Source organism: Rhamphochromis longiceps, linkage group LG22, assembly GCF_057381845.1.
Source record: "Rhamphochromis longiceps isolate RC_006_pf linkage group LG22, R_longiceps_female_GT1.1, whole genome shotgun sequence".
NCBI lineage: Eukaryota > Metazoa > Chordata > Actinopteri > Cichliformes > Cichlidae > Rhamphochromis > Rhamphochromis longiceps.
The window spans coordinates 14,505,954-14,532,274 of NC_140577.1; the positions used below are offsets into that span (position 1 = coordinate 14,505,954).

The following is a 26,321-nucleotide window of genomic DNA, read 5'->3' on the forward strand; positions in this document are numbered from 1 at the left end:
TGTGCTATATGAATAAAATTGACCTTAAATGAATTTACTTAATTGAACGCAAGAAACAAGGACAAAAGCTGCACAGTGATCATCTTATCTCACTTATATCGACTGTTTCCAACTAGCAGCCCAGACTGTACAAGACTCAAGCCCAATTTGGTCCGATTTGATGCCTAAATTATAAATATAACTGTCTCAACAGCCCCAATATGTGCCCTTGCCTTTAGGGGAAAGGCCTGCCTCCTTGTATAAGAACAGACGAGAGCTCGGCATGCTCCCCGCACAAGCCCTTGTAAGGCAGAAGTTTCTTAGCTTTTCTCCGCGTTGTGTAAATATGGGCTCCTTGACCAAATTGTATCAGCTGCACACACACTCAGACACACACCCTCTCCCCTTCTGTGACCTCAATGTTGTGGGGTTACACATACAATGGTTTCACTCAGGCAGAGCCAACCAGCCAGCTTACTGACGATCTAGCTAATTCTAGTAGCTACAGTCAGTGCATAGAGCACTAACTACATAGAGGAGCGGGGGTGGGAGGGCGGGATATTGTTATCCCAAAACTTGGAGCTCTGCCCACAGTTAGAGGAGGGGGTTGTTTTCAGGTACTACATCTGTTTGTTTTTCCTTTAGCAGGCTAAAAACATGAATGAATGCAAACACAAGCAACCTTTGTGGCTGTGAAGGGTCGGGGGAAACGTAGTCGTACACAGACATATAACTTCTAAACTGATATAAAAACCAAACGCTCAAGATGGTTCTGGATGTTGTAAAATAAGAACTGAAAAGTCCTTTTCTATTTCAAAACAAAGTGGCTCACCCAAAAGCCATAATAAAACTTCCTCTTCCAGGTTTGCTTCCACCTTGTTTGTTCTGCCAGCAGTTTTCCAGCTCTGTTATAATGGTCCTGTCAACACTTTACAATGGTGTTTTTATGAGGCAAAATCACTCTGGTCCAGAGGGGATTTTTTTTAGCTCTACTTTGCTACTGGAAGAAAGATGTGCTGACATGCCATATTAAGATCTATTAATACATCCATGAGGCTAATCAGCATGCACAGGAAATGAGGAAAACTCTCCATGGTTAACCAAAGCATACATGGAGTTCATTTCCATTTTTAGACCTGCTAAACTATCCAAAACATGATGTATGGCAGACAAAACAGGACGGGAAGTAAAATCTTGCCAAAATGTCAGACAGAGTACAAGATTACCACAAGCAAAGTAAATTCCAACCTGCCATTTTTTCCAAACAGTTTGTTGAAATTATTACATTATTCCCCAAATCTCTCATACTAATGAGCTCTCAGACCACTCCAATCCCTGCAGTCCCTCGCTCAGCTTGTTTTATGACTTTACAGATCTTGACTGTACAGTCTTGGTTCACTCTCATCGACCTAATTTTCAGCAGCTGCTAACATGATAGGCACGTCAGCTTCACGAGATCTTAACATCATTTGTAGTCTTTTCCAGGCCTAAAATAAAGCAAGTCTGTCGAAGCTGCAGGCGTGTCACTTTGTCAGCGACGTGTGACGCAAATGTACACGTTTTTATTTGTAACTTATTAATAAAAATGCTTTGCACGGAGCATTTGGTAGTAATAATAACAACAAGCACGGTTTATCTGTATTGTACTGACTGGAATCTCCTTTATTCGGATGAAAGGCAACCTTCTCATTAATTACGACGAGTAAAAGGTCAAAATGAATGAAAAACACAAATGGATTATCTTTCCTCTCAGTGACAAATAAAGTCACTGTTCTGTCTGCTTTAGTTTTAGCAGACTAATCTGTGGGGCTTGTACCTCCTGGCAGTTTCAAAATCTACTAAGAGGAGCTCAGACATATTCTGATCTAAAAAAAATTAGGCTAGGGCAGCTAAATCGGGGCTAAAATTAGAACCAAAACATGCAGCGGCTCCCCCGTGTAATGTGTCCACAGGAGACACACTATATTTTTTTTGTTACTTGTGATGCCTTTTCCTGCTTTAATATTACGCATCAAGAGCACACCAGTCTTTTGAATTCAGCTGAAAGCCTTTAAATTTCCAACATTTGGCTGATCTCAGTGCTGGCCTTCGACACAACAAACACTTGAAGTGCATGTTTGGGATCCCGGTTCCCTGTGGCGGCTCATCCCGGGTGAGCCGGCCAGGAGTCACGGTGTCCACAGAGCGACTTCCTATTCATGTCCCCTTGGTTATGTAAGCTAGGACATCGCGCTAATGTCAGTGAAGGGGAAGGAGAAATTTGAAGAGGAAAAAAAAGAAGCAAGAGGGGGGTTTACATGGAAACTACAAATAGTACAAATAATGCTATGGCTGTTTCTCACATTTTTCTCTTCACACCCTCTCCATCTCCTCTACAGACTCCAGTACCCTCCAGACAGAACTGGACTTGGCATATTTTCAAAAGGCAAAGATGACACTGGGTGCAAATCCTCGGGAGTCCACATCTCTGAGGATCTCACCTGGACGACCAACTGCTCCAAACTGGTCAAGAAGGCTCACCAGCACCTCTTCTTCTTGAGGACTCTGAGGAAGAACCACCTGTCCTCAGACATCCTGGTGAACTTCTATCGCTGCACCATCGAGAGCATCCTGACCAACTGTATAACAGTCTGGTACGGGAACTGCTCTGCCTCGGACCGGAAGGCGTTGCAGAGGGTCGTGAAAACTGCCCAGCGCATCGCCGGAGCACCACTTCCTGCCATAAAAGACATCTACAGGAAGCGGTGTCTGAAAAGGGCTGGGAAAATCATCAAAGACCCCAGTCACCCATCACATGGACTCTTCACCCTCCTGCCCTCTGGGAGGCGCTACAGGAGCCTCCGCACTAAGACCACCAGGTACCGGAACAGCTTCTTCCCCACAGCTGTCAGACTCCTGAACTCTGCCTCCTGACATCTGACCCACGTTAACACATGGACTGAACATACATACACACACACACACCCACAATGGACAACTGTACCCTCAAACACACAATAATAACATGGACTGAACCACCACTAGCACTTTATATAGCCTCTGTAGAAACTATCTACACCCTCACTTATCTTAACTGCACTACTGTATAGCTCTGTAATAATCATTCTGTACATTCGATAATCTTTAATCCTACAACTGTTTACAACTTGCATAGTTCCCATTTCTGTATAGCTGTATATCTCAGATTCTGTAAAGTTATTTATTTCATTTCATATTCTGTATAGTTTTTCATATTTATATCCTGTTCATATCCTGTACATAGCTTGTACTCACTACAGCCTGTACATACTTATAGTTATAGAATATTCACAACATACTTCATACCGTGTACATTATAACATACCATAATAGACCCATCCTGTAATATACTTACATATCTATACTATTGCTAATATATATTGTAATATATCTATATCACTAAAGCACTTCTGGATGGATGCAAACTGCATTTCGTTGCCCTGTACCTGTGCATGTGCAATGACAATAAAGTTGAATTCTATTCTATTCTATTCTAAATGATAGCATGCCCACTGTGACCGGAGGTCTGGTTCTCTGTGTGTGCATGCTGTGAGGCAGGGTGTAAGCCGGGTAATCTCCAAGCAGATCCGAACAAGGTGAAGGGGAGATGAGATATGTGCTCTGACATTTTAGCTTCTAAGGTGTCCCCTTAAATGGCATTACAATTTAAAGAGACAACAGCATTTCATCCATCCATCCATCTGAGGGGTTGGAGCATCTGGAGCGTATCCCAGCTGTCATAGGGCAAGAGGCAGGGTAGAACTCGGACAGGTTGTCAGTTTGGGTCAGGGCTGTCACAGAGAGACAGGCAACCATTCACACTCATAGTCACACCTACAACCGGTTTAGAATTACCAATTAACTTAATGCCCATGAACCCAGCCATGGGCGGGCCACACGACAGCCTAGTGCTGGTCACAACCCTGGTACCTTGGTCAAGCACATGTTGCAGAGCTTATCCCAACATCGATCCTTAGAAGTAAATGTTTTCCACAACACCATGAAATGTCTTCAACACACTCTTTGCTCTACGTTATACCTCACTGATAGCAGTGAGCTAGCCAGTGATAAATTCTTTCTCCCACTGTCAACGCCACGTCCAGAAAGACAGAATCAACATTTTTTGTGAGTGGCTGTTCTTTATTGTGAGACCTTGCTGCTCTTTTCCTCCCTTTTTTGTGAATTAATAATTTTGGTCGTTGTAGTTTGATGTAGATCCTGAACTACAGTTTAAAAAACACATGAAACAGATATTTTTAAAAAACAGCAATTTTGCAGCTGAAGTACTTTGCAGATGTTGGCTTTCTATGTTTCATATGTAAATCATCTGGACTCTGCTCACCTATTTGCAGCAGCACAGGCGTCACCAGCGCTGTCTCCATGGCGTAGCAGAACTCCCGACCGAACATCACGGCTCCGTGCATCACCCATCGCTTTAAAGGAATCCCTTCGATCGATCCTTCGCTAGCAGATTCCTCTCCTCCTCGGCCTCCTTCTGCCGCTCCGCCTCCGCCTCCCAATCCATCCGTCTCGCCTCCTGCTCCTCCTTTCTCCTCATCCAAGCCTGATGCGGTGGAGTTTTTGCTGCTAACCCCACCCACCAGAGATCCGACCTGCATGGTGTCAGCCTCTGTGTTCTGGGGAGGCATGTTGGAGGGCATGCAAGCAACAGGAAAACAAGCGCACCCCTTCTAACAATACTACAGTACAAAAACAATACTACTCCTAATACTCCTCAATTCAAGTTACTTGTACTTTAAAACGAGTAGTGACTTTCTAGAAGTAACTTCATTACCATCTTTACAAGCTACAAAATGCAATCAGTGGTTGTAACTTGCTAGTTATACACTTGTTACATCTATTTCTTAAGTGTTCAAGAAGTGCTGAATAACTGTAATAGATGCTTCCCAGCCTGCGAGGTAATAAAATGTATGTTAAACTGGGTCCTACTAAAACTATAAAGGTTAAAGACACTAAATATTTGCAGATAAACTAATCTGCTATCCCCAGATGTATCACAGATCCAGAAAAAGAAGGAAAAAAATTAGCAATCAGCTGTCCTCTAAAGTTGTCCTCCAAAAACACTGCAAATTGAAATTCCCAACCTTTTTAATCCTTGTTTAAATTGGGAAGAAGGGAAAAAATCTAATAAAATCAGCTTTCTCAAGGCCTGTAGAGAATCTCAGAAAAATAAAGGAAGCAGTTGAATTTCATGGGAAGAGTAAGCGGTACATTCCAAGAGTGGCTTTGTGCACTTGCTTCTTTTGTGTGTGCACGTCAAGGTGTGAGAGAAACTGCTTGCAAAACAGCTTTATTTGGTATGAAAGTGTTTGTGTGTGTAGCTGTGTTTGTTGTGTGTGTGTGTGTGTGTGTGTGTGTGTGTGTGTGTGTGTGTGTGTGTGTGTGTGTGTGTGTGTGTGTGTGTGTGTGGGTGTGTGTGTGTATGTGTGTGTTGTGGGTGTTTATGGCTTTTTTGTCATCGAGGTTTGCGCCTCTTTTTTCTTACTGTCTATTACAAGCAGTAAAAATCCATATAGAAGACCATTCAGTGAGTTCCAGAGTCATTTTCTGTATGGAGGGCTGGATGGAGGGCTGGATGACGGAGTGGGTGGGGGCGATCAAAAGGTCGCGGGGGGAGGGGGTCGGAGGAGGAGGAGGGAATGCGGCGACGGTAGGCGGAGCTCCTCTGAAAATCCCCATCGAATGGCTGATCAATCTGGAAGAAAAATGGCAAGAGGAGAGAAAAACAGCAGTGAGCTACAGCTGCTTAAATCTTAAACATGTCCTACTGTTATCTCCTAATGAGCTCGGTAGGTGTGGGAAGGTGCGAGTGATGTGATTTTTCATGCATCAGCTGAGATTAGATGAGGGAGTGGTTTTATTCTTGAAGGTGATAACGATCAGCTGCAAAAACAACAACTGAGCTTGTATAAAAGAAACTACAGCCGTTTCTTTTTTCTCTTACATGATTCATCAGCAACTATAAAACACAGTGCAAACAGGCTTCTCATAAAATTTGGCACCGATGCATATGCAATCTACACTTATGGTCCATTTCATTAGATACACCTGTTCAACTGCTTGTTAATGCAAATATCTAATCAGCCAATCCCAGGGCAGCAACGAGGTGCATTTAGGCATATAAACATGATCAAAATGGTGTGCTAAAGTTCAAAATGAGCATCAGAATGGGGAAGAAAGGTGATTTAAGTGACTCTAAAAAAGGGGCATGGTTGTTGGTGCCAGACAGGCTGGTCTGAGTTTTTCACAAACTGCTGATCTGATGGGAGTTTCCCACACAACTACCTCTAGGGTTTACAGAGAAAGAGAGGAAATATCCAGTGAGCAGCAGTTGTTTGGGTGAAAATGCTTTGTTGAAGCCAGAAGTCAGATTGCTTTGAGCTGACAGGAAGGCAATAACTAAAAAAACCCAAAAACACTTGCACAAGGTATGAAGAAGAGTAGAAGATCAAACAAGGTGCAACTCCTGTCAGCTAAGAACAACTCCTGTCACCAAAATACTCAAATAACCTCTGGAGTGACCAGAAGGTCAATAAAGCACCTTCTGGGATGTGGCAGAACAGAAGATTCACATCATGGATGTGCAGCCGATAAATCTGCAGCAACTGTGTGATGCTATCAAGTCAATATGGACCAAAATCTCTGAGGAATGTTTCCACCAACTTGTTGATTCTGTGCCACAAAGAATTAAAGTAGCTCTGAAGATACTACCAAGGTGTAAATAACAATCTGGCCAGCGAGTATACGTAGCGAAATACTGGCACAAAAAAAAAAAAGTAATGACGAAAGATTTTAAAAACAAAAGAAAAATGGGAAATCAAAATCTTTTCGAAAACAAGTTCCTATTCAAAAGTCTTCATTATAAAGCCTGTGGATAAGCATCTCAAAATAAACCAGTGTTTCTGCTGCTTTTTACAATTAAAAGTTGTGAAAATACCAACAAAATAATCTTCCAATAACTCACCAATAATTCAAATCTGGACACATAAAACCAAAGTTATATACAAGGTCACAGCATAGAGAAAAGGTCTGTTTCTGTAACTTGGCTAACCAAGTCACACGTGTTTGAATTTATAAGTGTGAGTTTTTTGGGGGTTTTTAAGTATCAGCATGCTTCTACCACAATTCAGGCAGACACATACGTATGTGTTCTCTCATATGAAAAGAGTTCATTTTTAAACGGTGTAATTGGTTTCAGCACATGATTCATCCGCGCAGACACTCGGACAGTCTTTGAAACTGGACGGGAAGGATGAAAGAATGCCATGTGTTTTATGAGCTAAAATGTTTTCAAGTTGAGCTACTGTCTCAAACAGAGGGCTTGTGTGTGTGGCGAGAAGAAACGACAGACATGCAGATGAAAAAAAACTATCTTTAAAAAGGAGAAGGAGAAAGAGGAGTACAAGAAGGGAAGGCCTTCAGCTAATAGCGCGCTTCACGGAGAGACAGAGAAACACAGTCTGCATGGAAGTTCAATACAATTTCCCACAGAGCCGAATTCCAAAGTGTGTGTTTTTGTGCGCAGTGGCCCACTGGATTAAAACCCATGGAGACCGCACGATTCATCACACCCAACACACACTAATGCTTGCCACGTGAACAGCACACATGCAAAATAACAGTGCTAAGACTCTTATCGAGCCTCTTAGCGAGAGATTGAGAAAGTAAATAAAATTAGAGTGAGGGAAGGAGAGCGGTGACGGGAGGAAGGGTGGAAGGAAGGAGGGTTTTTGACAGGTGGATGGTGGGAGGAACCAGCGATGGAGGGGAGAAGAGACAGATCAACAGAGTTTCTTTCTTTCCTCCACTCCTAGTGTACTCACATGTCCTCATTAAGATTCATGATGTCCCCGAGATGGTCCTGAATATTTTATCGCGCACAAACAGACAGGACCCTCATCACCTGACCTCACACACTGCAGCAGATTACATAACGGCCCCTCTTCTTTCCGGGCGTACATTTAAAATACAAATATGCCCCAAATGTTCTTGTGAATTATGTTTGGATTTGAGCACAACAACAGAAAGAACATCAGAATCTCCACGGTCAAGACAGAGGGAACGTGATGTGCTGAAAGTCTCCATGTTGAAACATGCCAACAACAACAACACCAACAAAATGTTCCAATCTGGTTGGCCACATATCTCCAAATACTTCATGTGTGATGGTGGACATAATTTATGGTTCCCAACAGGGTGGAGACGCTGCAATTCTGGTCATGGGAAGCAATGAGTTTTTTTCCCCCCCAAATGGTACGCACATCAATGTGAAGTTTAAAACTACATGAAGAAGAAAAACACAACCGATACAGTACCAACACGATTAAATACTTATCGTGAGGATGTCAATTGGTTTCTTCATCTATGACAGGCCTTCAGGGGCTACAGCCAACCACTAAATTCAGCTCTTAATTTACTGCTTAATAATAAACTATTGAGAATTTCCTAAAGCAATTTTTCTGCTAATCGTTTAATATATTAATAATCAGTTTTGACACCATCAGGGTCTCAAAATAAAAGAAATAATTTAAAAGGGGTGGAAAGTAGTGGTTAAAAACTATATTTCAATTAATAATGTTTTCTTGGTGATTGCAGCAGCCTTTACGAGTGAAGAAAATGAAGGGTATTCTTTTCAAATGAGCTACAGTCACTGACAGTACTGACACTAAAGGTATCAGCAGCAGGATTATAGCAGTGACACACAATAAGTCAAATGTAAGTACAAAAGTAGCCTAGATTGTAGTTTCCAGTGATTTTTAGGCAAAAATGTGACATAACTGCTTCAGTTTATTAATAACTAAAGTAACTAAACTTGCACAGTAAGTGAGTGCAACTAGCAAGTTCTCTAGCAATGGTCGGTTGAGTCGTTAGTTTACTTTTGTCTAAATGACCCGCTGCAAGAGCTTTGTGTTTTTAGCTTGGGTGGTGACGTTTGTTGTTCCCACCTTTTGCTGGAACAATGTATTAAGCTTTGTTGAAGGGTCATTGAAGCAGCTCTCTGATGTGCAGCTCTTGCCCTCAGACATGTCTGGGCTTGTCTCGTTGTGCACTCTAGGCGTGGAGACTATATGACTGGTATGGGCATGTGACACCTCTAAGTCAAGTTAAAAAAATTGCACTGGTATTATATAGCACAGCCTTAAATTTAAGGTCACGCAGCTTCGATTAGCAAATGTTTTGTCCGAAAGTATACAGCTGGAGTTTCTGTAACAGTCAAGATTTTAGTGAATAGCTTTAGTGAAAAATGACGGCAGCGCTGATGCATACAGTCATACACTACCACACAATGATTGAATAAATAGTACCTAATGCTCGCTGCCAATTTCAAGCTTTACAACTCTGCAATTTGATTTCAGTATTATAATGACATTTATATGTGAGGACTCAGGGCTGTGTGTCGGACAGGGTCGTCTGCAGTACGGGGGCCCCACAGGGAACGGTTCTGGCTCCGTTCCTCTTCACCATCTACACTGCAGACTTCTCCCACAATTCCACCCAGTGCTTCCTGCAGAAGTTCTCTGATGACTCTGCAATAGTCGGCCTCATCACTGATGGGGACGACAAGGAGTACAGAGGACTGACTCAAGACTTTGTGGACTGGTGCCAGCTGAACTACCTCCAGATCAACGCCAGTAAAACCAAGGAGCTGGTGGTAGACTTCCGCAGGCACAAGCATTCTCCACTGCAACCACTGAACATCCAGGGTATGGACATTGAGGCTGTGGACAGCTACAGGTACCTTGGTGTTCATCTGAACAACAGACTGGACTGGACTCATAACTCAGACGCCCTCTACAGGAAAGGGCAGAGCAGGCTGTACCTGCTGCGGAGACTCAGGTCGTTTGGGGTGGAGGGCCCACTCCTGAAGACCTTCTATGACTCTGTGGTGGCTTCTGCTATCTTTTATGGTGTGGTCTGCTGGGGCGGCAGCATCTCTGCTGGGGACAGGAAGAGACTGAACAGGGTGATCCGAAGGGCCAGCTCTGTTCTAGGATGCCCTCTGGACCCAGTGGAGGCGGTGAGTGACAGGAGAATGGCGGCTAAGCTGTCATCCCTGTTGGACAACGTCTCCCACCCCATGCAGCAGACTGTGACAGCACTGAGCAGCTCCTTCAGTGGGAGACTGCGGCACCCACGGTGTGGGATGGAGAGATTTCGCAGGTCTTTCCTCCCCACTGCTGTCAGACTCCACAACAAAGACTTTAACTGAACAAACACACACATCCACACATGTGCAATAACACTAAGTGCAATAATCTTTTCTGGCATCGTTGTATTTTTACTCAGTTGTATATAGCATTCGTATTCTATTTTTATCTTATTGTATATTTTTATTCTATTTTATTCTACTGTATATAGTATATTATTTTATTCTATTCTGTACAGTTGTGTACTGTATTTATTCTTATTGTATTCTAATTTTTGCGTCATAACTTTTGCACTGTCCACTTCCTGCTGTGACAAAACAAATTTCCCACGTGTGGGACTAATAAAGGTTATCTTATCTTATCTTATCTATAATGACATTTCTCTGCCTGGAAGTAAACCTATAAAGAAATGCATAAAACTAACTGAAGGTTGGACGTGCTTCATTTTTGTGATACTCAAAAATAACTCAAGTGACTGGGAGAGGACACCTGCTGAGCACAAACGGCCGCATTAACCAAAGAAATGCTAAACAGCGTGAGTTGTCAGGGTGAAAACTGCCATGAAACAGGAGCTGAATCAATTTGAATAATTTGGTAAACACAAGAAGCTTTTAATCCATCTCTTCTGACAGTGAAATCCCGAGTCTTAATAGCAAACCATCACCAACACCATGGTCCAAGTCTCTTCTTCAGATCCTTTTTAGGCCTAAATTAATTTTGTGTAGGTTGTAAATATGAGGATGGGTGCCTTTAAGGACAGTAGCTTGCAATCTCCTGCTCAGGCAGCACTATTCATCCTGCATTTGTAGTCCTCAAACACACACACACAGACAGCAATGCATGGTTTCTAATCATCAGTCCACACACATGCGGCACCAGCTTATATAGAACTGAAACTCAGCTTTCCAGGGAGCAACCGAGTGAAATGCAAGGAAAGACTCACTCACAGACTGAAACACAACTAAGACAAATGCTTGCAATGAACCTTTAAAAATCCTACTGAAGAAGATGAGAGGAAAATAAGAGCAGGAGGGAAGCAAAGGAGATGCCTGTGAAGTTCAAGGTCAGACAAATTAAGAGTCTGCCATGTCCCATGTCTCACAGAGCAACACACACACACACACAGACACACAGGATTTCTGACTCTTCAGTGCACACACTAAACACGCATAACCCGAGTCTATTTTAGTGAGTGTTTATTCTTGCTCCATAGACCAGATTACCTGTGACACAAACGTGAAATCAGAGCGAGCGCTGTCTTTCTCACTTCATCCACCTTCTCCGTTCCCCTGATCCTCTTTCTTTTTCAGTGCTGACTCATGACTCGCTTCTGCAAAGCAAGTTGACTTTGCAGACATGAAAACCATGCAAGTCTTATCAGTTATGCAAAGCCGAGAACATCTAATTTGGGCGCAGGGGTGGAGCTGGAAAGCAAGCGGCAACAACAACAGTTGGAGCCAGCGGCTTCCCATAGCACACAACCCCAAACAAACAAATCCCGATTTGAACTTAACGTGACTAACTCACCGAAAATATTTCATGTTTCTTTTTTTCGTTGTTTTAACTGCTGTAAAGAGAAAATTGAGCTTACGTATATGTGATTGTTGGCTTCATTTTGTTTCAAAGGCGCAGTACTTAATTTCTTCCACAGCTCAGTGTTAGGTTTAGAACCAGTTTTAAACATTGTTCTCATGGAAAGCGAAACCAGCCTAGAAATTTTTTTAATGAGGAGCTGGCACAGTAAAAAACAACTACTTAGCACTCTGCAAGAACTGAAAACAACTAGATTCCAAATACTGTAAAATATGTTCAACTTTTGAGACAGCAACAAATATTTATTTTAATCTAGTCGGTCTTATTGTATTTCCAAATCACAAATTTAAGGATGATTGTACTCTGGCGATGGTGGGCTACCTGAAGCTGTATAATGTACAGTAGATATTTAACTTTACAGAAGCTGGGACACGAGCCAGGCGTAGCCTCAACAGCAAGCTAACCTTTAGTTAATGGTGGAGGCTACTCTGCTCAAAGGCAGCGGTCCTGCTATGATCCACAGTCCACATCATCACATATGTGTGTTAGCACAACGAACCTCTTTACAATCTCACTGTTTGTCTACGACAGTGTTGGTTGCCACCATGGATGCTGACAGAATAAGATATGATAAAGCATGAAACATATAATCCACGCTTCATTTACTTTAATTTCAGACTGCTGTAGTAAAATGAGAACAGTGTTTGATTTGTTTGATTACAGTGCAACATATTGCACCTGCCGCTCAGTCTGTTTGTCCCTCACATCCACCAACGCCTTTGAAAGTTGAGTGCAAACAACAATCTTGACTCGTAACCAAGACGTAACCACAGGTGTGAGATCAGGAAACATTTTCAAGGTATTCTTGGACAGTCAAAATAATTGATAACCTGTTTTATATGAAAAGTTATCCTTTTTTATATAAAACTTTAAATATTAGAAAGGTTTTACTGTTAATCAGACGCATTATGTGAGGGATAGGCGTTGGATTTCGGGATGTTATGATATATATTTTTCATCATTTTTCTGACAGACCAATTGAATTAATTATTATTAATTATGTGTGTTCTTTTCTCAAATCATCACTGTTTCACATATGTAAACATAAGTTGTGTTGCTGCAGAGCAGTGAAGCACGTGTGCACTCTGTAAACAATGCCACGCTGACCTATATAGAGGTACATATAGATTACAAGGACGCCAGGATCAAATTCACATTCTGCAGGGGCTGCAGATGCTTTTGTGCATTGAGTAAATAAAAATAAAGAGGCAGGCATTTTATTACTCCAAGATCAGTAGCCTAATATTGTGCATTATTATGATTAAGGATTTGTGATCCAAAGAAAGATAAAAAGGGCAGGGAATTGTGTAATCTAATTTCACAGACTGCTGTCAGTGTCATGACCCTTGTTGTACTCCTTCCTGTCTCCTTTCTTCTGTGTCTCTTGTTTTCCTGTCCTATTGCCTCTCTGTGTGTCACTTGTAGTTGTAGCACCATTCACATTTCCTGCAGTCAATTCGATCAGCATCTAAAACCGGTGGCTCATCAGCTCATCACCAGCCATACATCTACTCGACTCTCCAGTCGCTATCTGACAGACATCACAGGAGAGACACCATTATCACGTTTATTGTGTTTGTGAGTGAGTTAAACTCATTTCATTTCATTGTGCTTAGATTTCACCCCCACCTCTCCGCCTGCTCTCAAGCTTCAGCTCCTCAAGCTCACCGGCAGCAGCTCCTTTCTCCCTGCCTGCCCACTCTAGCTGTCTGCCAAGCCAGCTCACCCGGTCTCTGCCATCAGTCTGCCTGCACACTGTGCCAGCCACGCTTCACCTCTCTTCATCACAGCCTGCCTGTTTAATCTCCAAAAAAAAAAACCCATTACATCTACAGCCCTTACACCTTGACTACATTCGGAATAAAGTCTCCCTCTGAGTCACGGTCAACTTGTGTCCATGTGGTGTGAATGCTTTTGAGTCCAGAAATTTTAACTGTAGCTAGTCAGCTAGCCGTGATTTATAGCAAACACACTGTGGACGAGTGGACGGCTGGCAACTTCACTCTTTCTTTGTTTTGTTTTGTTACAGTTAACACTTGGAAGCTTTTATTGCACTTCTTCTTAGAGCAATCTAGCCAGATGTAGTCAACTGGGTCAATTTTAAGCTAATTTTAAATACTGCTTAACGCTAAAGTCACGCAAGAGAATCAAAATTATTGTTGCAATCATGTGCCATGACCCTTTAATCTTCTTGCTTTTGAAGGCGGGGACCATGTCGTCAACCACTTGCAGTCATACTGCTATCAGTCTGCAACTGAATCCGGCGAACTTGCAATTTTTTGTATTATACTGCAATTAACTGTAATAAATCTGCATAAAACTGCAAACCTGTTTGGGATTCCACATAATTTGAAAGAAATTCCTCCACAAATGTTATACAGTTTATGCAGGACAAAGATTCGACTGCAAAATGACAGAGATACTCAGCAACCTTCCTTTTATATAGGAATATAACCTGAATAAAGCTATTGGGAAACCAGTTGACTTGCGGTCTCTATTATAAAGAGAAGGTTGAGCTCACAGACTGACTCAGATTGCCAACAAAATGCAATCAAGCTGTCTATATTTATAAATGTGACCGCAATTATTTGCAAACCTTCGCCAAAATGACAAAGAGTGACTGGACTGCAACTGTTTGGAGACAGGTTTCCTCCAACCAGGTGACCTGTGCACTTGCCTTGTGATAGGAAACAGTCACACAGAGGTTGAGGGTGTTGCACTCTCAATCTCTGGGATACCAGTTTGTCACCGCAGATACATGAAAGCGGTCAGTAAATGACAGATTTTTCACAAATTGCAGGGAGGTCGTTTTCCTATTTGTACTCTACTGTGACTGAGTTTAAAAAAAAAAAAACTGATTCACAGTCTCTTACTCACACTGAGGATGACAGCTTATCGCTTATTAAATACTGATACTGGTTGTGTACTCAGTTATTGGCTGATATCCAAAGCCGAGACATGTGTATCAGCAGCAGGAGTCATGGATATTTTAGTATATTTATACATTAGCCTTTTAATTTTTTTCTGTACTAAATATCTTCGATATTCCTAATACCGCACATACTTATTATGCTATGCTTATTATGACTGCTATGTAAACTAGGAAATTCTCAGGGCCTTTAACTGGGTAAGAGAGTTGGCTCAAGTCAAATGTTTCCAACACTGAAGAAAGTCTCAGAAGAAAAAAACCTTTGTTGGTTGGCACAGTATGTGGCTTTAAAAATGTGTGCGCGTCTGCGTTTGCGTGCACTTGTGTGGGAGAGTGATAAAATGAAATACAAATATGTCACTGGCAGATGTTTAGTGTTCTGTTTCAGAAGAGTTATCTTCTGTTGTTGTCTACATTTCAGTTATCTACACCCTAAAAGCGGCATGTAAACACGCAGGATGCTGCGCAAACCTTTGCATGTGCAAAAAGACTTGAACAGCCTTTTTCTGTAGATGATTTTCCCATGAAAAACAACCACTGGCCAGTTTTTGGGGAGCAGATGGCAGGGGTAAGAGAGCAAGAGAAACAGAGCGTGGTTGGGAGGTAGACGGAAGCTGGCTGTTAGTGTTATGGTGCAGCAGTGCTGCAGTGCAGGGAGTACAGGGGGGCACATGTGTATCAACGTGCTGTAGCCTCAATGACAAATCTCCTACTCATTACACAGCGCTTAGATCACTATACCGGGTGGCATGAATATGACATAATATAAGTGCTGTTCACTTACATGCACTCTAACACACACGCATATTAAAACACTTAGAAGAGCCTCCCACCGACTTGGTTTTATCCCTGTGGTGTCCAAGCAGCTCTAAATTAATCCCCAGTCCCAGCCTCACCTGAAACTCCCAGCTGCCTTCTCTCAAAATAGACGCCAAATGTCTCTGCTTGCTTTAACCATCGCCATGAAATGACGAGACACCACAAAAATTGTTTTACTGCGAGTTCAGCCAAGGTTAACCTTCTAGTCACTGACAGGCTGACTAGTGACGTCAGAAAAGTCTCCCCACCACAAAACAAAATGGACTAAATCAGGGAATTTGAAAACGAGACACCACACATTGCATTCTTGCCTAAAACATCATTTCCTTTTGTGTGTTATTATATGATGTCTGCGCATATTATGCATCTGAGTAGCTCAAACAACTAGAATAAAATTATTCCACCCACTTGCATAAGGCAGGAGGTGTGTTCATTTGGTGTGGGAAATGATATATTAGATCTATTTACATAACTCTGGCAAAACTAATATACTAACATTAACCCAAATTCACTTGAGAGCATAATTAGGAGCAGCTGAGTCTGAGAGACGATTAATCTGAGCCTCCTTGTTTTCAGTCAGAGAGCAGAACTACAGACGTGTCAACAAACCTGCGGCACAACAACCACACAGCTCGCAGTGACATCTAAATAAAAATTAAATTTGCCCAATTCAATTAATTATAAAAGAGTTACACTGGTTATATCTGGTTTTATGGGTTGAAAATTTTCAATCATTTCTTTATATTTTGTTTCCAAGGAGCCAGACTGTCTCGCCATTTAGTCTTTAAAGTCTTTCAAGTTGTCTTAGTCAATAGTAGTCAATAGCTGTTCAGGCTCTCTGAGGCTCTTTTGATGTTTTTGCTAGGACACTGACTGCTCTTCCATCCATTTTCAGCTAGGTTCTTGGGTTAGACGTAGAGTTCATGGTTTCAATAAACTGCTGCACCATTTCTAATTTTCCTATCAAAATACATAGGAATGAGCTCAAGGCTCATTTGTGAGTACTTCAAGGCTTTTGCACACTACTGCATGTTGTGGCTACAACACAGCTAACAATTTAGCAGTAATCTCATTATTCCCATTATTCCAACAGATTAGCCACAACAAAGAGAGAAAACAGACGTACAGAGAGGTACACTGATAACGATGGCTTAGCTGAACAGACATCAACAAGTTCTTTCATCAGTGGCTGTTGTGTTCTTGTCCGTTTGACGAGCAAACCAGTCTGCTCACGTCACGACACATGCAAGGTCTCCTCTGGTGGTGCTGCCTTGACTCAACAGTGGCCCTGTTTTTACACCCAGTCACAGCATCAACACTGCATGCTAAATATTATGAGTAGTAGTAAATTTATTGGATCCTGAAGAAGCATCCATACATGTTGAGTGTGGCATCTGTATGAATTAGCACGACTGGTGCGTCATCTGGTGACGACAAGGACGTCGTGCCTGTGTCGCTGAGCTGCCAGTATCTCTGAGCAAATATCTGAGCGACAAACAAGTGCATATTTATATAAGAAATTACACATTGATTTGTATTCATTTCTAATTAGGGTCTGTGTCAAAGCTAGGATTGTGTCACAGGACTGGAATATTTCACATACGGTTCATTATTTAAGCTCACACTTATTTTAGATTGAACTTTGGAGAAAGGATCGTGATCATCTCTTTAGAATTAAAGAAGAAATACAGGCAATGTTAGCGTTAGCAAATAAAACAGGAGAGGAAAGGAGAGATGAGACCTTGACTGTATGTTGTGTCAGCTTGCTTAGCAGCCTGTAATAGCCTGGTCATCTTAATGTTTATTTTTAGCCCTCTTAGCTAACAGGCTGGCTAGTTAGCACTCTGTCTGGCCCACCATACGAACTGCAGCCAATTCAAACACAACACAGCTAGCAAGCTTACCTTACACTTCAAAAATCAAAATAAACGACATCGCTGGCCTTAAGTTTTCCAGGTTTGAGGCTAAAGTAAAGACAGCAAGCTAGACTTGTGCTAAAATGTTACACAGCCTCTCTTCAGCTTTTTAAGAACACCACTCTATTTCACATTTATAATAAATTATTATTATATGGTTAAACAGGCTGAACACCGAGGCCACGCACGTGCCTGCACACTGTTGTTTTAATCTGCAAGGCCTGGTGATCTGAGCCTGTCTAGACACTGGATGTCAGCGTTGTGTCTACAGTGTGGTTAATTTCTAATCATTATTAGGATAATCTGCTGACCCAGAAATTAACAGGCCAACAAATGACCATCAAAGGCCTCTGATGTTAAAGCGGCCCTGCACATCTGAATAGGTGAAGCTGGTTACGGTGAGGTTTTGACAAGCTGCTGACAGCAGATCTGACCTACTTCTGCCCCAGAGTCAGAGTACTCGTGTGTCACCCAGACCCGATACATACCCACACACACACACACACCACTGTAGCTCAACCACCTCAAGCCCTGCACACTACAGTACCCCCCCACTATCCAACATTGTATTACTGTAACCCCCACATGCATGGCCCAAAGGGGCTGCCCAAGGGGGCTGCCCACTTTTAAAGAGACCGTGTGCATGTATGTGTTTTGGAGTGTGCATCTTCCCACAAACACCCCCACTGAGGTTTCTAACCACAAGGGAGCTGCAAGCTAGACAAGGCAGAAAAACCCCCCACCAAAAAAAAACAAAAAACAGAGGAGGTGATATCAATCTACTTTCTCTATCTCTCGTTAGTGCATTTCTTCTTTCCAGCCTCCAGTGTGGCCAAGCACTGCCTGTCTCAGTACACTTTTGCCTCTCACTGACATTTGAATAAAAACATAACCCTAAAGCTGCCTCTGAGTGAGTGCAAACCTCGGTAAGAACGCACACACCACCCCTAAGTTCACCACATGAGGCTGCTGAAAGCAGTTAAACACTGGTGTGTTTGTTTTTGTCTTGTAACCAACATTATTGTTTCACATCAGCACGTATGACAGCAAGTCATAAGAATGACAAGTGCCTGCCCTGACCAGTTCAGGACTGCACTAAACCTCCAGACGACAAGTTCTGACGCCGCCTACACTTCTGATGGAATATCACACACACACACACACACAAACACACACACATGCTTAAAGCTGATAAAGGCAAATGAATATGAACAACGCTCAACTGCTGCAACACACAACTTTACAGTAGTTGTTAACAGACAAGTTGATTGCGATTATGCAAAAGTATAAATGTAATTAAACCTAATGAAACATGCTACTAGAGCAGTAACGTTGTAAAAACTTGTTAGTGAGGATTTATCCAGTGTGGTACTGCTGTCTTATTTCTGGGGGGAAAAACAAATAAACAAAGCAAATATAGGTCAATGGAAGTAAGTCAAGGTAGGTTTTGTTTTCTTGCTTTGCTTCTCTGCTCATTTGTTGTTGTTGTTGTTCCGTCTCACTAAACCTGCTAGCCTTAACATTCGGCAATGAAATGTGACACCAGCAAAAAACTATGTTGTGTTTACTTTAGAAAGCATACAATAGTTACCAGTGCTGGGAGTTTACGCCATCAAACAAAGAGAGGTGCAGTACAAATAACGAATGAAAGGGAAACGACAAGAATAAAAGATTCTGTACGACTTTTATCGCCGTGACGCAGTCAATATTTGTAAACTAATCCCAAGCATGCAAGTACCTTCAAATGTTTTTATAGGACTGCCGTGGAGATGATTCACAATTTAACAATTATATTACGGTCATGCTTTCATGTGATCCGTGTGAAACTTTAAGAAAGAGAGCGAGACTCCTGCGATGTGGCAGCAAACCAAAAGCTAGGGTACCAGGATTATCAGCATCTATATAGCTTCTGTGTAGCAGCTGAGCTCAAAACAAACAGCAACGTCGTTGTTTATGAACAGACATTTTTGACAACCGACTATATATACGGTGATATAATGAAGATAAGCAGAATAACAAGACAAATGAACAGACATGTCTGTGTATTAATACATGAGCAAAGTAAAAAAGGCCTCAGGCCTGGCAAAAACCACCGGCAGGGCAGGTTTTTGCTAGTCAGTCAAACCATAAAAGTGAACCCAACCCAATTCTAATTTACTGTAGAGTACATAAGACATACAAGTACTGACAATTTTCTGTTTTAAAATGAGTCTGGATGTGCAATGGATCGTCTAACTTTTTGCCTCCTTTTTTATTTAGGCACACTGATGTAAAAAACAAGTAAATAAAGAAGTGATTGAGTGAGTGTGTTTCAAATGGCAGATTTAAATTGTTTCATTATGCAAACTGTATTCAAAAGGACTAACCACCTGCCATCCTACACTGACAGCCTCGCGCTCATGACAACAACAAACTACATCATGCTGCAACCAATCTGTGGTGAATTACAAATGATTTGGGATCTAATGCGTCTAACAGCAACAGCATCCAAACCTGAGATCATTAGCAGCAAATGAGAAAGGATGCAAAGATCTGCTATATTAACTCCTTACTTAGTTCCAGTATTATTATTCTTTTCATCTGCAGCACTGACAACATAATGCTCTGATCAAACTTAGTGACTCACAGTCAAAAAAAGGCAAATAACTTTCAAATTAGAACATTTTCACAAACATCTTTACAGACACGGATATCAAATGACGAAGTGCAAGCACGCAGACTTGATTCAACCATCTGGACCGTTTCATCCACGTGTGCTAAAAAACTACGAGGGATGATGTGTGATCAGAGCACCGCACCTTTAGTTAAACCCGTGACCCTTTGTGTAATCTCTCAGGTATAAAAAGGTTTAAAAGGACCCCAGATTGAACACTTCTTCTTGTGTTGCAGGAAAATTAGCTCAAAAGTGCCCAAGTGTTTGCGTGCAACCATTAGTTTGAGTGCAGTATTACTAACAGCGTTAATGACATTACTGGCACGCAGCCAGTTATCCTCTCTCCTCACCGACCCAGGATACCCGACCGGTCTGTATGAATATTCAGTGACCCTATGAGCACCTTTGAAAAGTGAAAGCTATTCACTGGGTCCTTCTTAAATATGAACATCTGTAGATTTTGAATTTTGAACAAGATATTAAAGAATCTGAGATACAGTGGCAGATATATCAATTATTCCTACCTGGTTATTTTCTCTGTAATTAGGATTTTATTTTATTTTATTGTATTCGTCTTACATCAAGTGACACATCTAAGAGTTTTTATAAGCTACAAAAGAGGGGAGGGAGAAGAGAAGAAGAGGACACCTGCTGCTACTGTGACTCAAATGCAGATGTAGAGTTTGTGCGTTTCAATTCTGTTGCAATAAATTTGGTAGAGTTGCAGTTGTACGTCTTCAGGAATGGCTCATTTTATTCTTTTTGGTCTTTAGAGTTTAGCAGATGTTACTGACTGAACCTGAGGCTGTTTCCTTCAAGAGGAAAAGTTAAAAAAAAAAAAAAAAAAACCTAAGGGATTGAGAGTGTAACTGTTGTGCTGCCTTCTCTTAGTCCCAGATGGCAATTATCCTGTTTGATAAAACATACTCCAAGAGTTAACTGCAAATGCTAGTGAGGATGAGGTGTGTGCTTCATCCACGAAGCTCTAAAGGCAGCCAAGATTTACAACCCAAAAGACGTCCGATGTGCTGCCAGTCATTCCTGGCATCCACTCAGCTTTTTGCTAATTTAATTGGAAAGTTGAGCCTCTTTTAGCTCTCAGACATTTTCTACTCAGGATGAGTCAGTAAAGATGAGGACAGAGATTAGAAAAAAAACGACACAAAGATAAGAGACAAATGACTTCAGAAAGACTTTGGACAGGGAAACTTTAAATACGCCTTGAGTGCAGATTTTTCATTGAAGAGCAGAGCGCACTGACGCGGTGTTAAAGTTAACCCTGGGCAGCTGAGCCCGAAAAGCTCTCAATGTGCTGAAGCCAAGTATGTTCAGACTTTGGCCTGCCCCAGAGGAAAACGAAAATCTGATCTTTCCCATAACTTTCTGTACTTTCTGCAGTTAAACCTAAAAATTGGCTACTAAATTTCACCAGCTTCATCACTTAAAGGCTTAAAATAATCTGAATAAGAATCCAGCCAAGATAATCCAAATCTCCAGGATTTGGTTCATGTGGTGCTGGTTTTGCAGATCTGGATGCTTTTAAACCACATTTGGTGTCTGCCAGGTTTTCGACTGGCCTCTCCTGCTTTGTGGTCACATGACCATATGAACATCTTGTATGGACCACCTTATAAGTGGTTGTGACTCCGGAGGTAGCAAGTTGATCAGAAGGTCAGAGGTCTACTCCCTGCCTCCCCTAGTTTGCACTCATGCAGTGTGTGTGAATGTTAGGTAAAGCTGTTAGGGACAGAAAAAGGTGCTCGTGTGATTGCATGAATGAGAGTTGTAGTTAGACGTATGCGTAGGTTCACAGTCATCCAGATCGTGGTGCTCTTGAGTTCCTGAAAAAGAAGCCGAAAGGACTTCTTTAAGTTTATGAAGACATTTCAACTCTAATCCCGGATGCTTTTTTTGATGACCACGATGACGGCCAAAACACCTTGACCTTAAACTTGCCGAGGCTTTAACCTCGTCTGCTTTTGTATGAACAACAAGGAAACTTGTAAAGCATCACCTCACACCTAACTTTCCCATGACTCTACTTAATGAGTTCAAAGCGCCACAAGCAGGTTGTATAACTGGAACGTCTGCTCGAGTTTAAGACGTGTCAAAATAAATACAAACAAAGACTGAAGACGCAAATGACAGAGTGAAGAGAAAAGAAACGAGTCTGAAAAAAGAAAAAAATGCATACAAGACAGAGTAGAGGAGGAGCAAGCAAAGTGGAAGTGCAGAGGACACCAAGTCCTTAGAAGACGTTTTGTACTACTGGCAATATCTTCCCACACACACAGGTACAGAGTGTACCTAAACCTAACCCTAACCCTATGTGTCTGTGAAGGTTCTCAGTCATCCAGGTCATCGTAGTCAAAGGAGTTACCTATAGAGTTACCCATAGGTAACTCTATGGGTTACCTATGGGTTAGGGGTGTGTCCTCCAACTCAAAACTGGGGCTAAATACAGTATTGACTTTGATAACAGTCCTCCAAGTTTAGAAAATCAACCAGCCATGCATTACAGATACTCTCCACACACAAAAACGTGCCGGGCTGCAGATTCCCCTCAACACACATCTGTGAGGTCACCAGCAAATCAAACCATTATATCTTCTTCATTACAGGGGCCCACCTGAACTCTGAAGAAAACATAGTTCACTGAGGATAAAGTGACTCTAAACAATGCAGTGGCATTTATACATGCACAGCATCTTAGAAAGACTTGTTATAGACGAGAGGGGAGCGAGGCTGTTGATGGCTCGGATGCAAGCGAGATGATGAACAAATACACATAAACACACGCATTTGCCCTGTGATCGTAAGTGGAAAAACATATTAGCTCACTCCTTTCTTTCCCCCGCTCCCCTCTCATGTTTGTGTATGAAAACCTCTCACCAGTAGGAAATGGGTTATCTACACACAGGATCAGGACTCGGGATAGTGAGCCAGATCTGCTGTTTGTGTGTGAGTGTGAGTGAAATGCAAGGAGGATGAGTGAGATTCAGGCAGCCAGTATTACTTCAAGCTAAATCATCTGGTGGTCTTGGAGCAAAAAGAAGAGCTGCAGTTCATTTATACTTATTTTTAAACCACTAGGTCACTGACACGACTGTTGCAGAAATAATTTCATTGCTTTAAAATGATGCATGACAGCACTGTAAACCCCTGTCTGTACTCAGTAATCAAACACCTTTGGAACACACTCCTTTGCTTTTAAAGAAGGGTTGTAGGCTGTTCCTTGTCTTCTCCCTGAGCCATTCAATCTGTTTCCATCTGTGCAGCAAGATATTTCGCACATACAGAAAACACGGGTATCCATTCTGAAGTTCAACCTCATAAAAAACATACTTACCTAAATGTCATCCTATTTCTATTTAATGCTATGCAGATTTAACCCTTCCAAATTCTTTCAGCCCTTAATTCCGTTGTAGCTCTGTTTGTTTGCCTTAAAGATTTTGTTTTGATATGTTGGTTTTATGGGAAACTGAGAGTTCAGGTTGAGCTGCGATCTCTCTGAAGGAGGAGAGCTTCTTGTTTTCTGCTCACATCAGAACTCGTGCTATGAAAACTAGTAAAACAACAGATCTGGAGTCACAGTGAGGGTGCGTTTAACCTTTCGACATCAGCCTCGGGACATCGGTTTGAAAAACAACACACACAGGTATGTCGGGGCTTTTTTTGTTTGTTTTTTTGGAAAGGGTAGTATCTGAGCCAGCTTAAAACACCGAAATAAACCATTCCAAACATGAATGCCATCTATTTATTGCAGACACTAGTGTTAACTAATAGTAGCATACTAAAACTATAGTCCTATTAGCATGTGCAGACAGTGTTCTGTTCACGAGCGGTGGGCCAAGCAGATCGGTGCAACATCTACAGTAATGCGGAAGAAGTAGCTGAACGGGAAAGCCTACTGGTCGATCTACATTCCTGTCCTCACCTGTAGTCAACAATAAAAATATAAGAGTTGTCTGGGGCCTCACCCAGACAGAGCTTAGTCATTTGGTAGGGGTTCCGCCTCGTCACAAAGGAATCGACTGACATGGTTCAAGCATGCCTTACCATCCGCCCCCAGGGCCAGAGGAGGTGGTACCTCAGCAGGGGAAGGTCTGAGCAGGTCTGGTCAAGGACAATCTCTGCAGTTATCAGAAATTACTAGAGGTCCACATAAACAGCAGTCCCAGGAAGACAGAACTATCATGGATGTTTTGTTTATGGAAATACCCACCAACTCTACATGCAAATATCAAACATCTGCATGAAGGTAGTTACTATATCTTCCTATGTGAAGGTACAGAGGGAGGTGTTGACAGTGTTTGCTTAAGATCTGAGAAAATGTATCTTTATGTGCATTTGGGGAGTGTGTTCATGTGACTATCTGCACATGACCACTTGGGTCTGGCTACATTTGTGAGGGGTAATAACCTGACACAGCAGCAGTTGATAGTCAGCAAACATTTCTTCAAGAGGAAGTCGGTAGCTTTCACTTCAGCTAAACAATCTAGTCTTTAGCACACAAACTGAAACCTAAACCACATCGAAACCAGGAGCCTGACATAGTTTTTTTGAGGAAGTAACAAACATCACATGAGCGTGCGTCTGTGTGTGCACTGTCAGGTCAAGCCAAACCAAAACCAAGATCGCGTCACTCGGAGTGAACCTCCGATTCGGCACAACAGAAACATATTAAACTTAAAACAACATCTGTTGGCCATTTACGACTCTTTCTTCAAGTCTTTTATATTTTTGCGTGGACCAAACACCAAAGTGAAACACACGAGATGATCTTTAAAATGCTTTTCGTGTACATGTGTACGCAAAACTCACCAAAAGGCCTTGAAAGCTTCATAAATGTCGTTGAGACGTTGTAGTTTGGTCCAAGCTGCAATCTTAAGCCCTGCAGTCGTACCTAAGCATGCAACATTGAAAAAGAAACAAATTAATACAGATTACAGTCATCTCAGGTCAATGACACTTAACTCATGGATTATTACGGTATAACTAACATTACAAGTAATGCTTTTATCAAGGCCATTATTTCTGCATTAATCCATTTGTTGTGCTCTCTAAGGATCTAAGACCAAGACACATCCACATAAACTGCCAGTAAACACAAAAATGAGAAAGAGATACTTTAACACTTGAACCCTATGCAGTCAGGTAGGAAACCACAGCTGATGTGTTCAACAAACACACCTACAACCAGTGACGATGAATCAGTGGTTACAGTGCAGGACACTTCTCATCCATTACACTAATTTTTCCCCGGCAAGAGCGAAACACAACAGCTCAGGGTCACGGATGGGCTGAATTCTATCCCAGCTGTCACGGGGGGTGGGGGTTACACCCCGGACAGGTCACCGATCTATAGCAGATTCACATTCACGGCCAATTTAGAATCGCCAATTAACTTAACTAAGATTAATGCCTCTGGGGTGATCATCCACACTAAGGCCGGCCGCTGGACTCGAACCCACGACCACTACCTCGCAGATTTCTCTCTCTGTAAACCAAATATACCGGTAGATGCTTGGTTTCAGTCACCAGTGTGTTATACACTACAATAAACTACTCCTTCCTGGTAAATTTTACACTCACACACTCACACTCTCACACACACACACACACACACACACACACACACACACACACACACACACACACACACACAGCAGTGATGGAGGAAATGAAAATTATTCTAATGCCAGTATTCTCAACATGTAAACTGTAAACAACCACCGCTGAGCCTCTTCTGCTTCATCTACTTTAAATTTAAACACCACCCACTTGCACCATTTTGTTTTACACTTTATAATAAGAGAAGCCTAATTTTTATCCTGACCTGTACCCTGCAGATTGCAACCCCCCTCTAGCCTCTCTCCTGTTTTTGAAACAGGCCTGCAGAAAACTACAGTAAATGCCTCCTCCTCCTCCTCCTCCTGCTCCTGTCTCTGCAGCAGCAACCTGAGATGCTTTGCATTCCGCCTGGCGGAGCCGACCAGCAGCGGCTATAAAATGTTAAAAATCCGTCCCGACTCGTCTCTGCTGCTTCCCCCGGGCATCGCGCTCACCTCGCCGTGTCGTGTCAGCCGTTGGCTCCGTGTTTTCGTCCGCTATGTGGTCGGACAGTTCTCGGCTCTGCAGCAGCTTTTGTTGCATAGGTTGTCTACTGCTCCCGCAACTACAGCCAGGGCTTTAAATACGCTTTTAAAGCAGTATCTGTCGGAAGAGGAGACGTAGCGCTAGCT

At 42.1% G+C, this 26,321-nt stretch overlaps 1 protein-coding gene across 1 annotated transcript in view; it reads right to left on the reverse strand.

Annotated features, from left to right (window-relative positions):
• The window catches only part of slc45a4a (solute carrier family 45 member 4a), a 55,181-nt gene extending 28,860 nt beyond the window's left edge, over positions 1 to 26,321 (reverse strand). The window contains exons 1-3 of the mRNA XM_085395389.1: positions 26,145 to 26,321; positions 24,901 to 24,982; positions 4,340 to 5,713 (exon numbers count right to left, since the gene is read on the reverse strand). Coding sequence (XP_085251515.1) covers positions 4,340 to 4,658 — 319 coding nt within the window. The 5' untranslated portion in view covers positions 4,659 to 5,713; positions 24,901 to 24,982; positions 26,145 to 26,321. The remainder of the gene's footprint in view (positions 1 to 4,339; positions 5,714 to 24,900; positions 24,983 to 26,144) is intronic.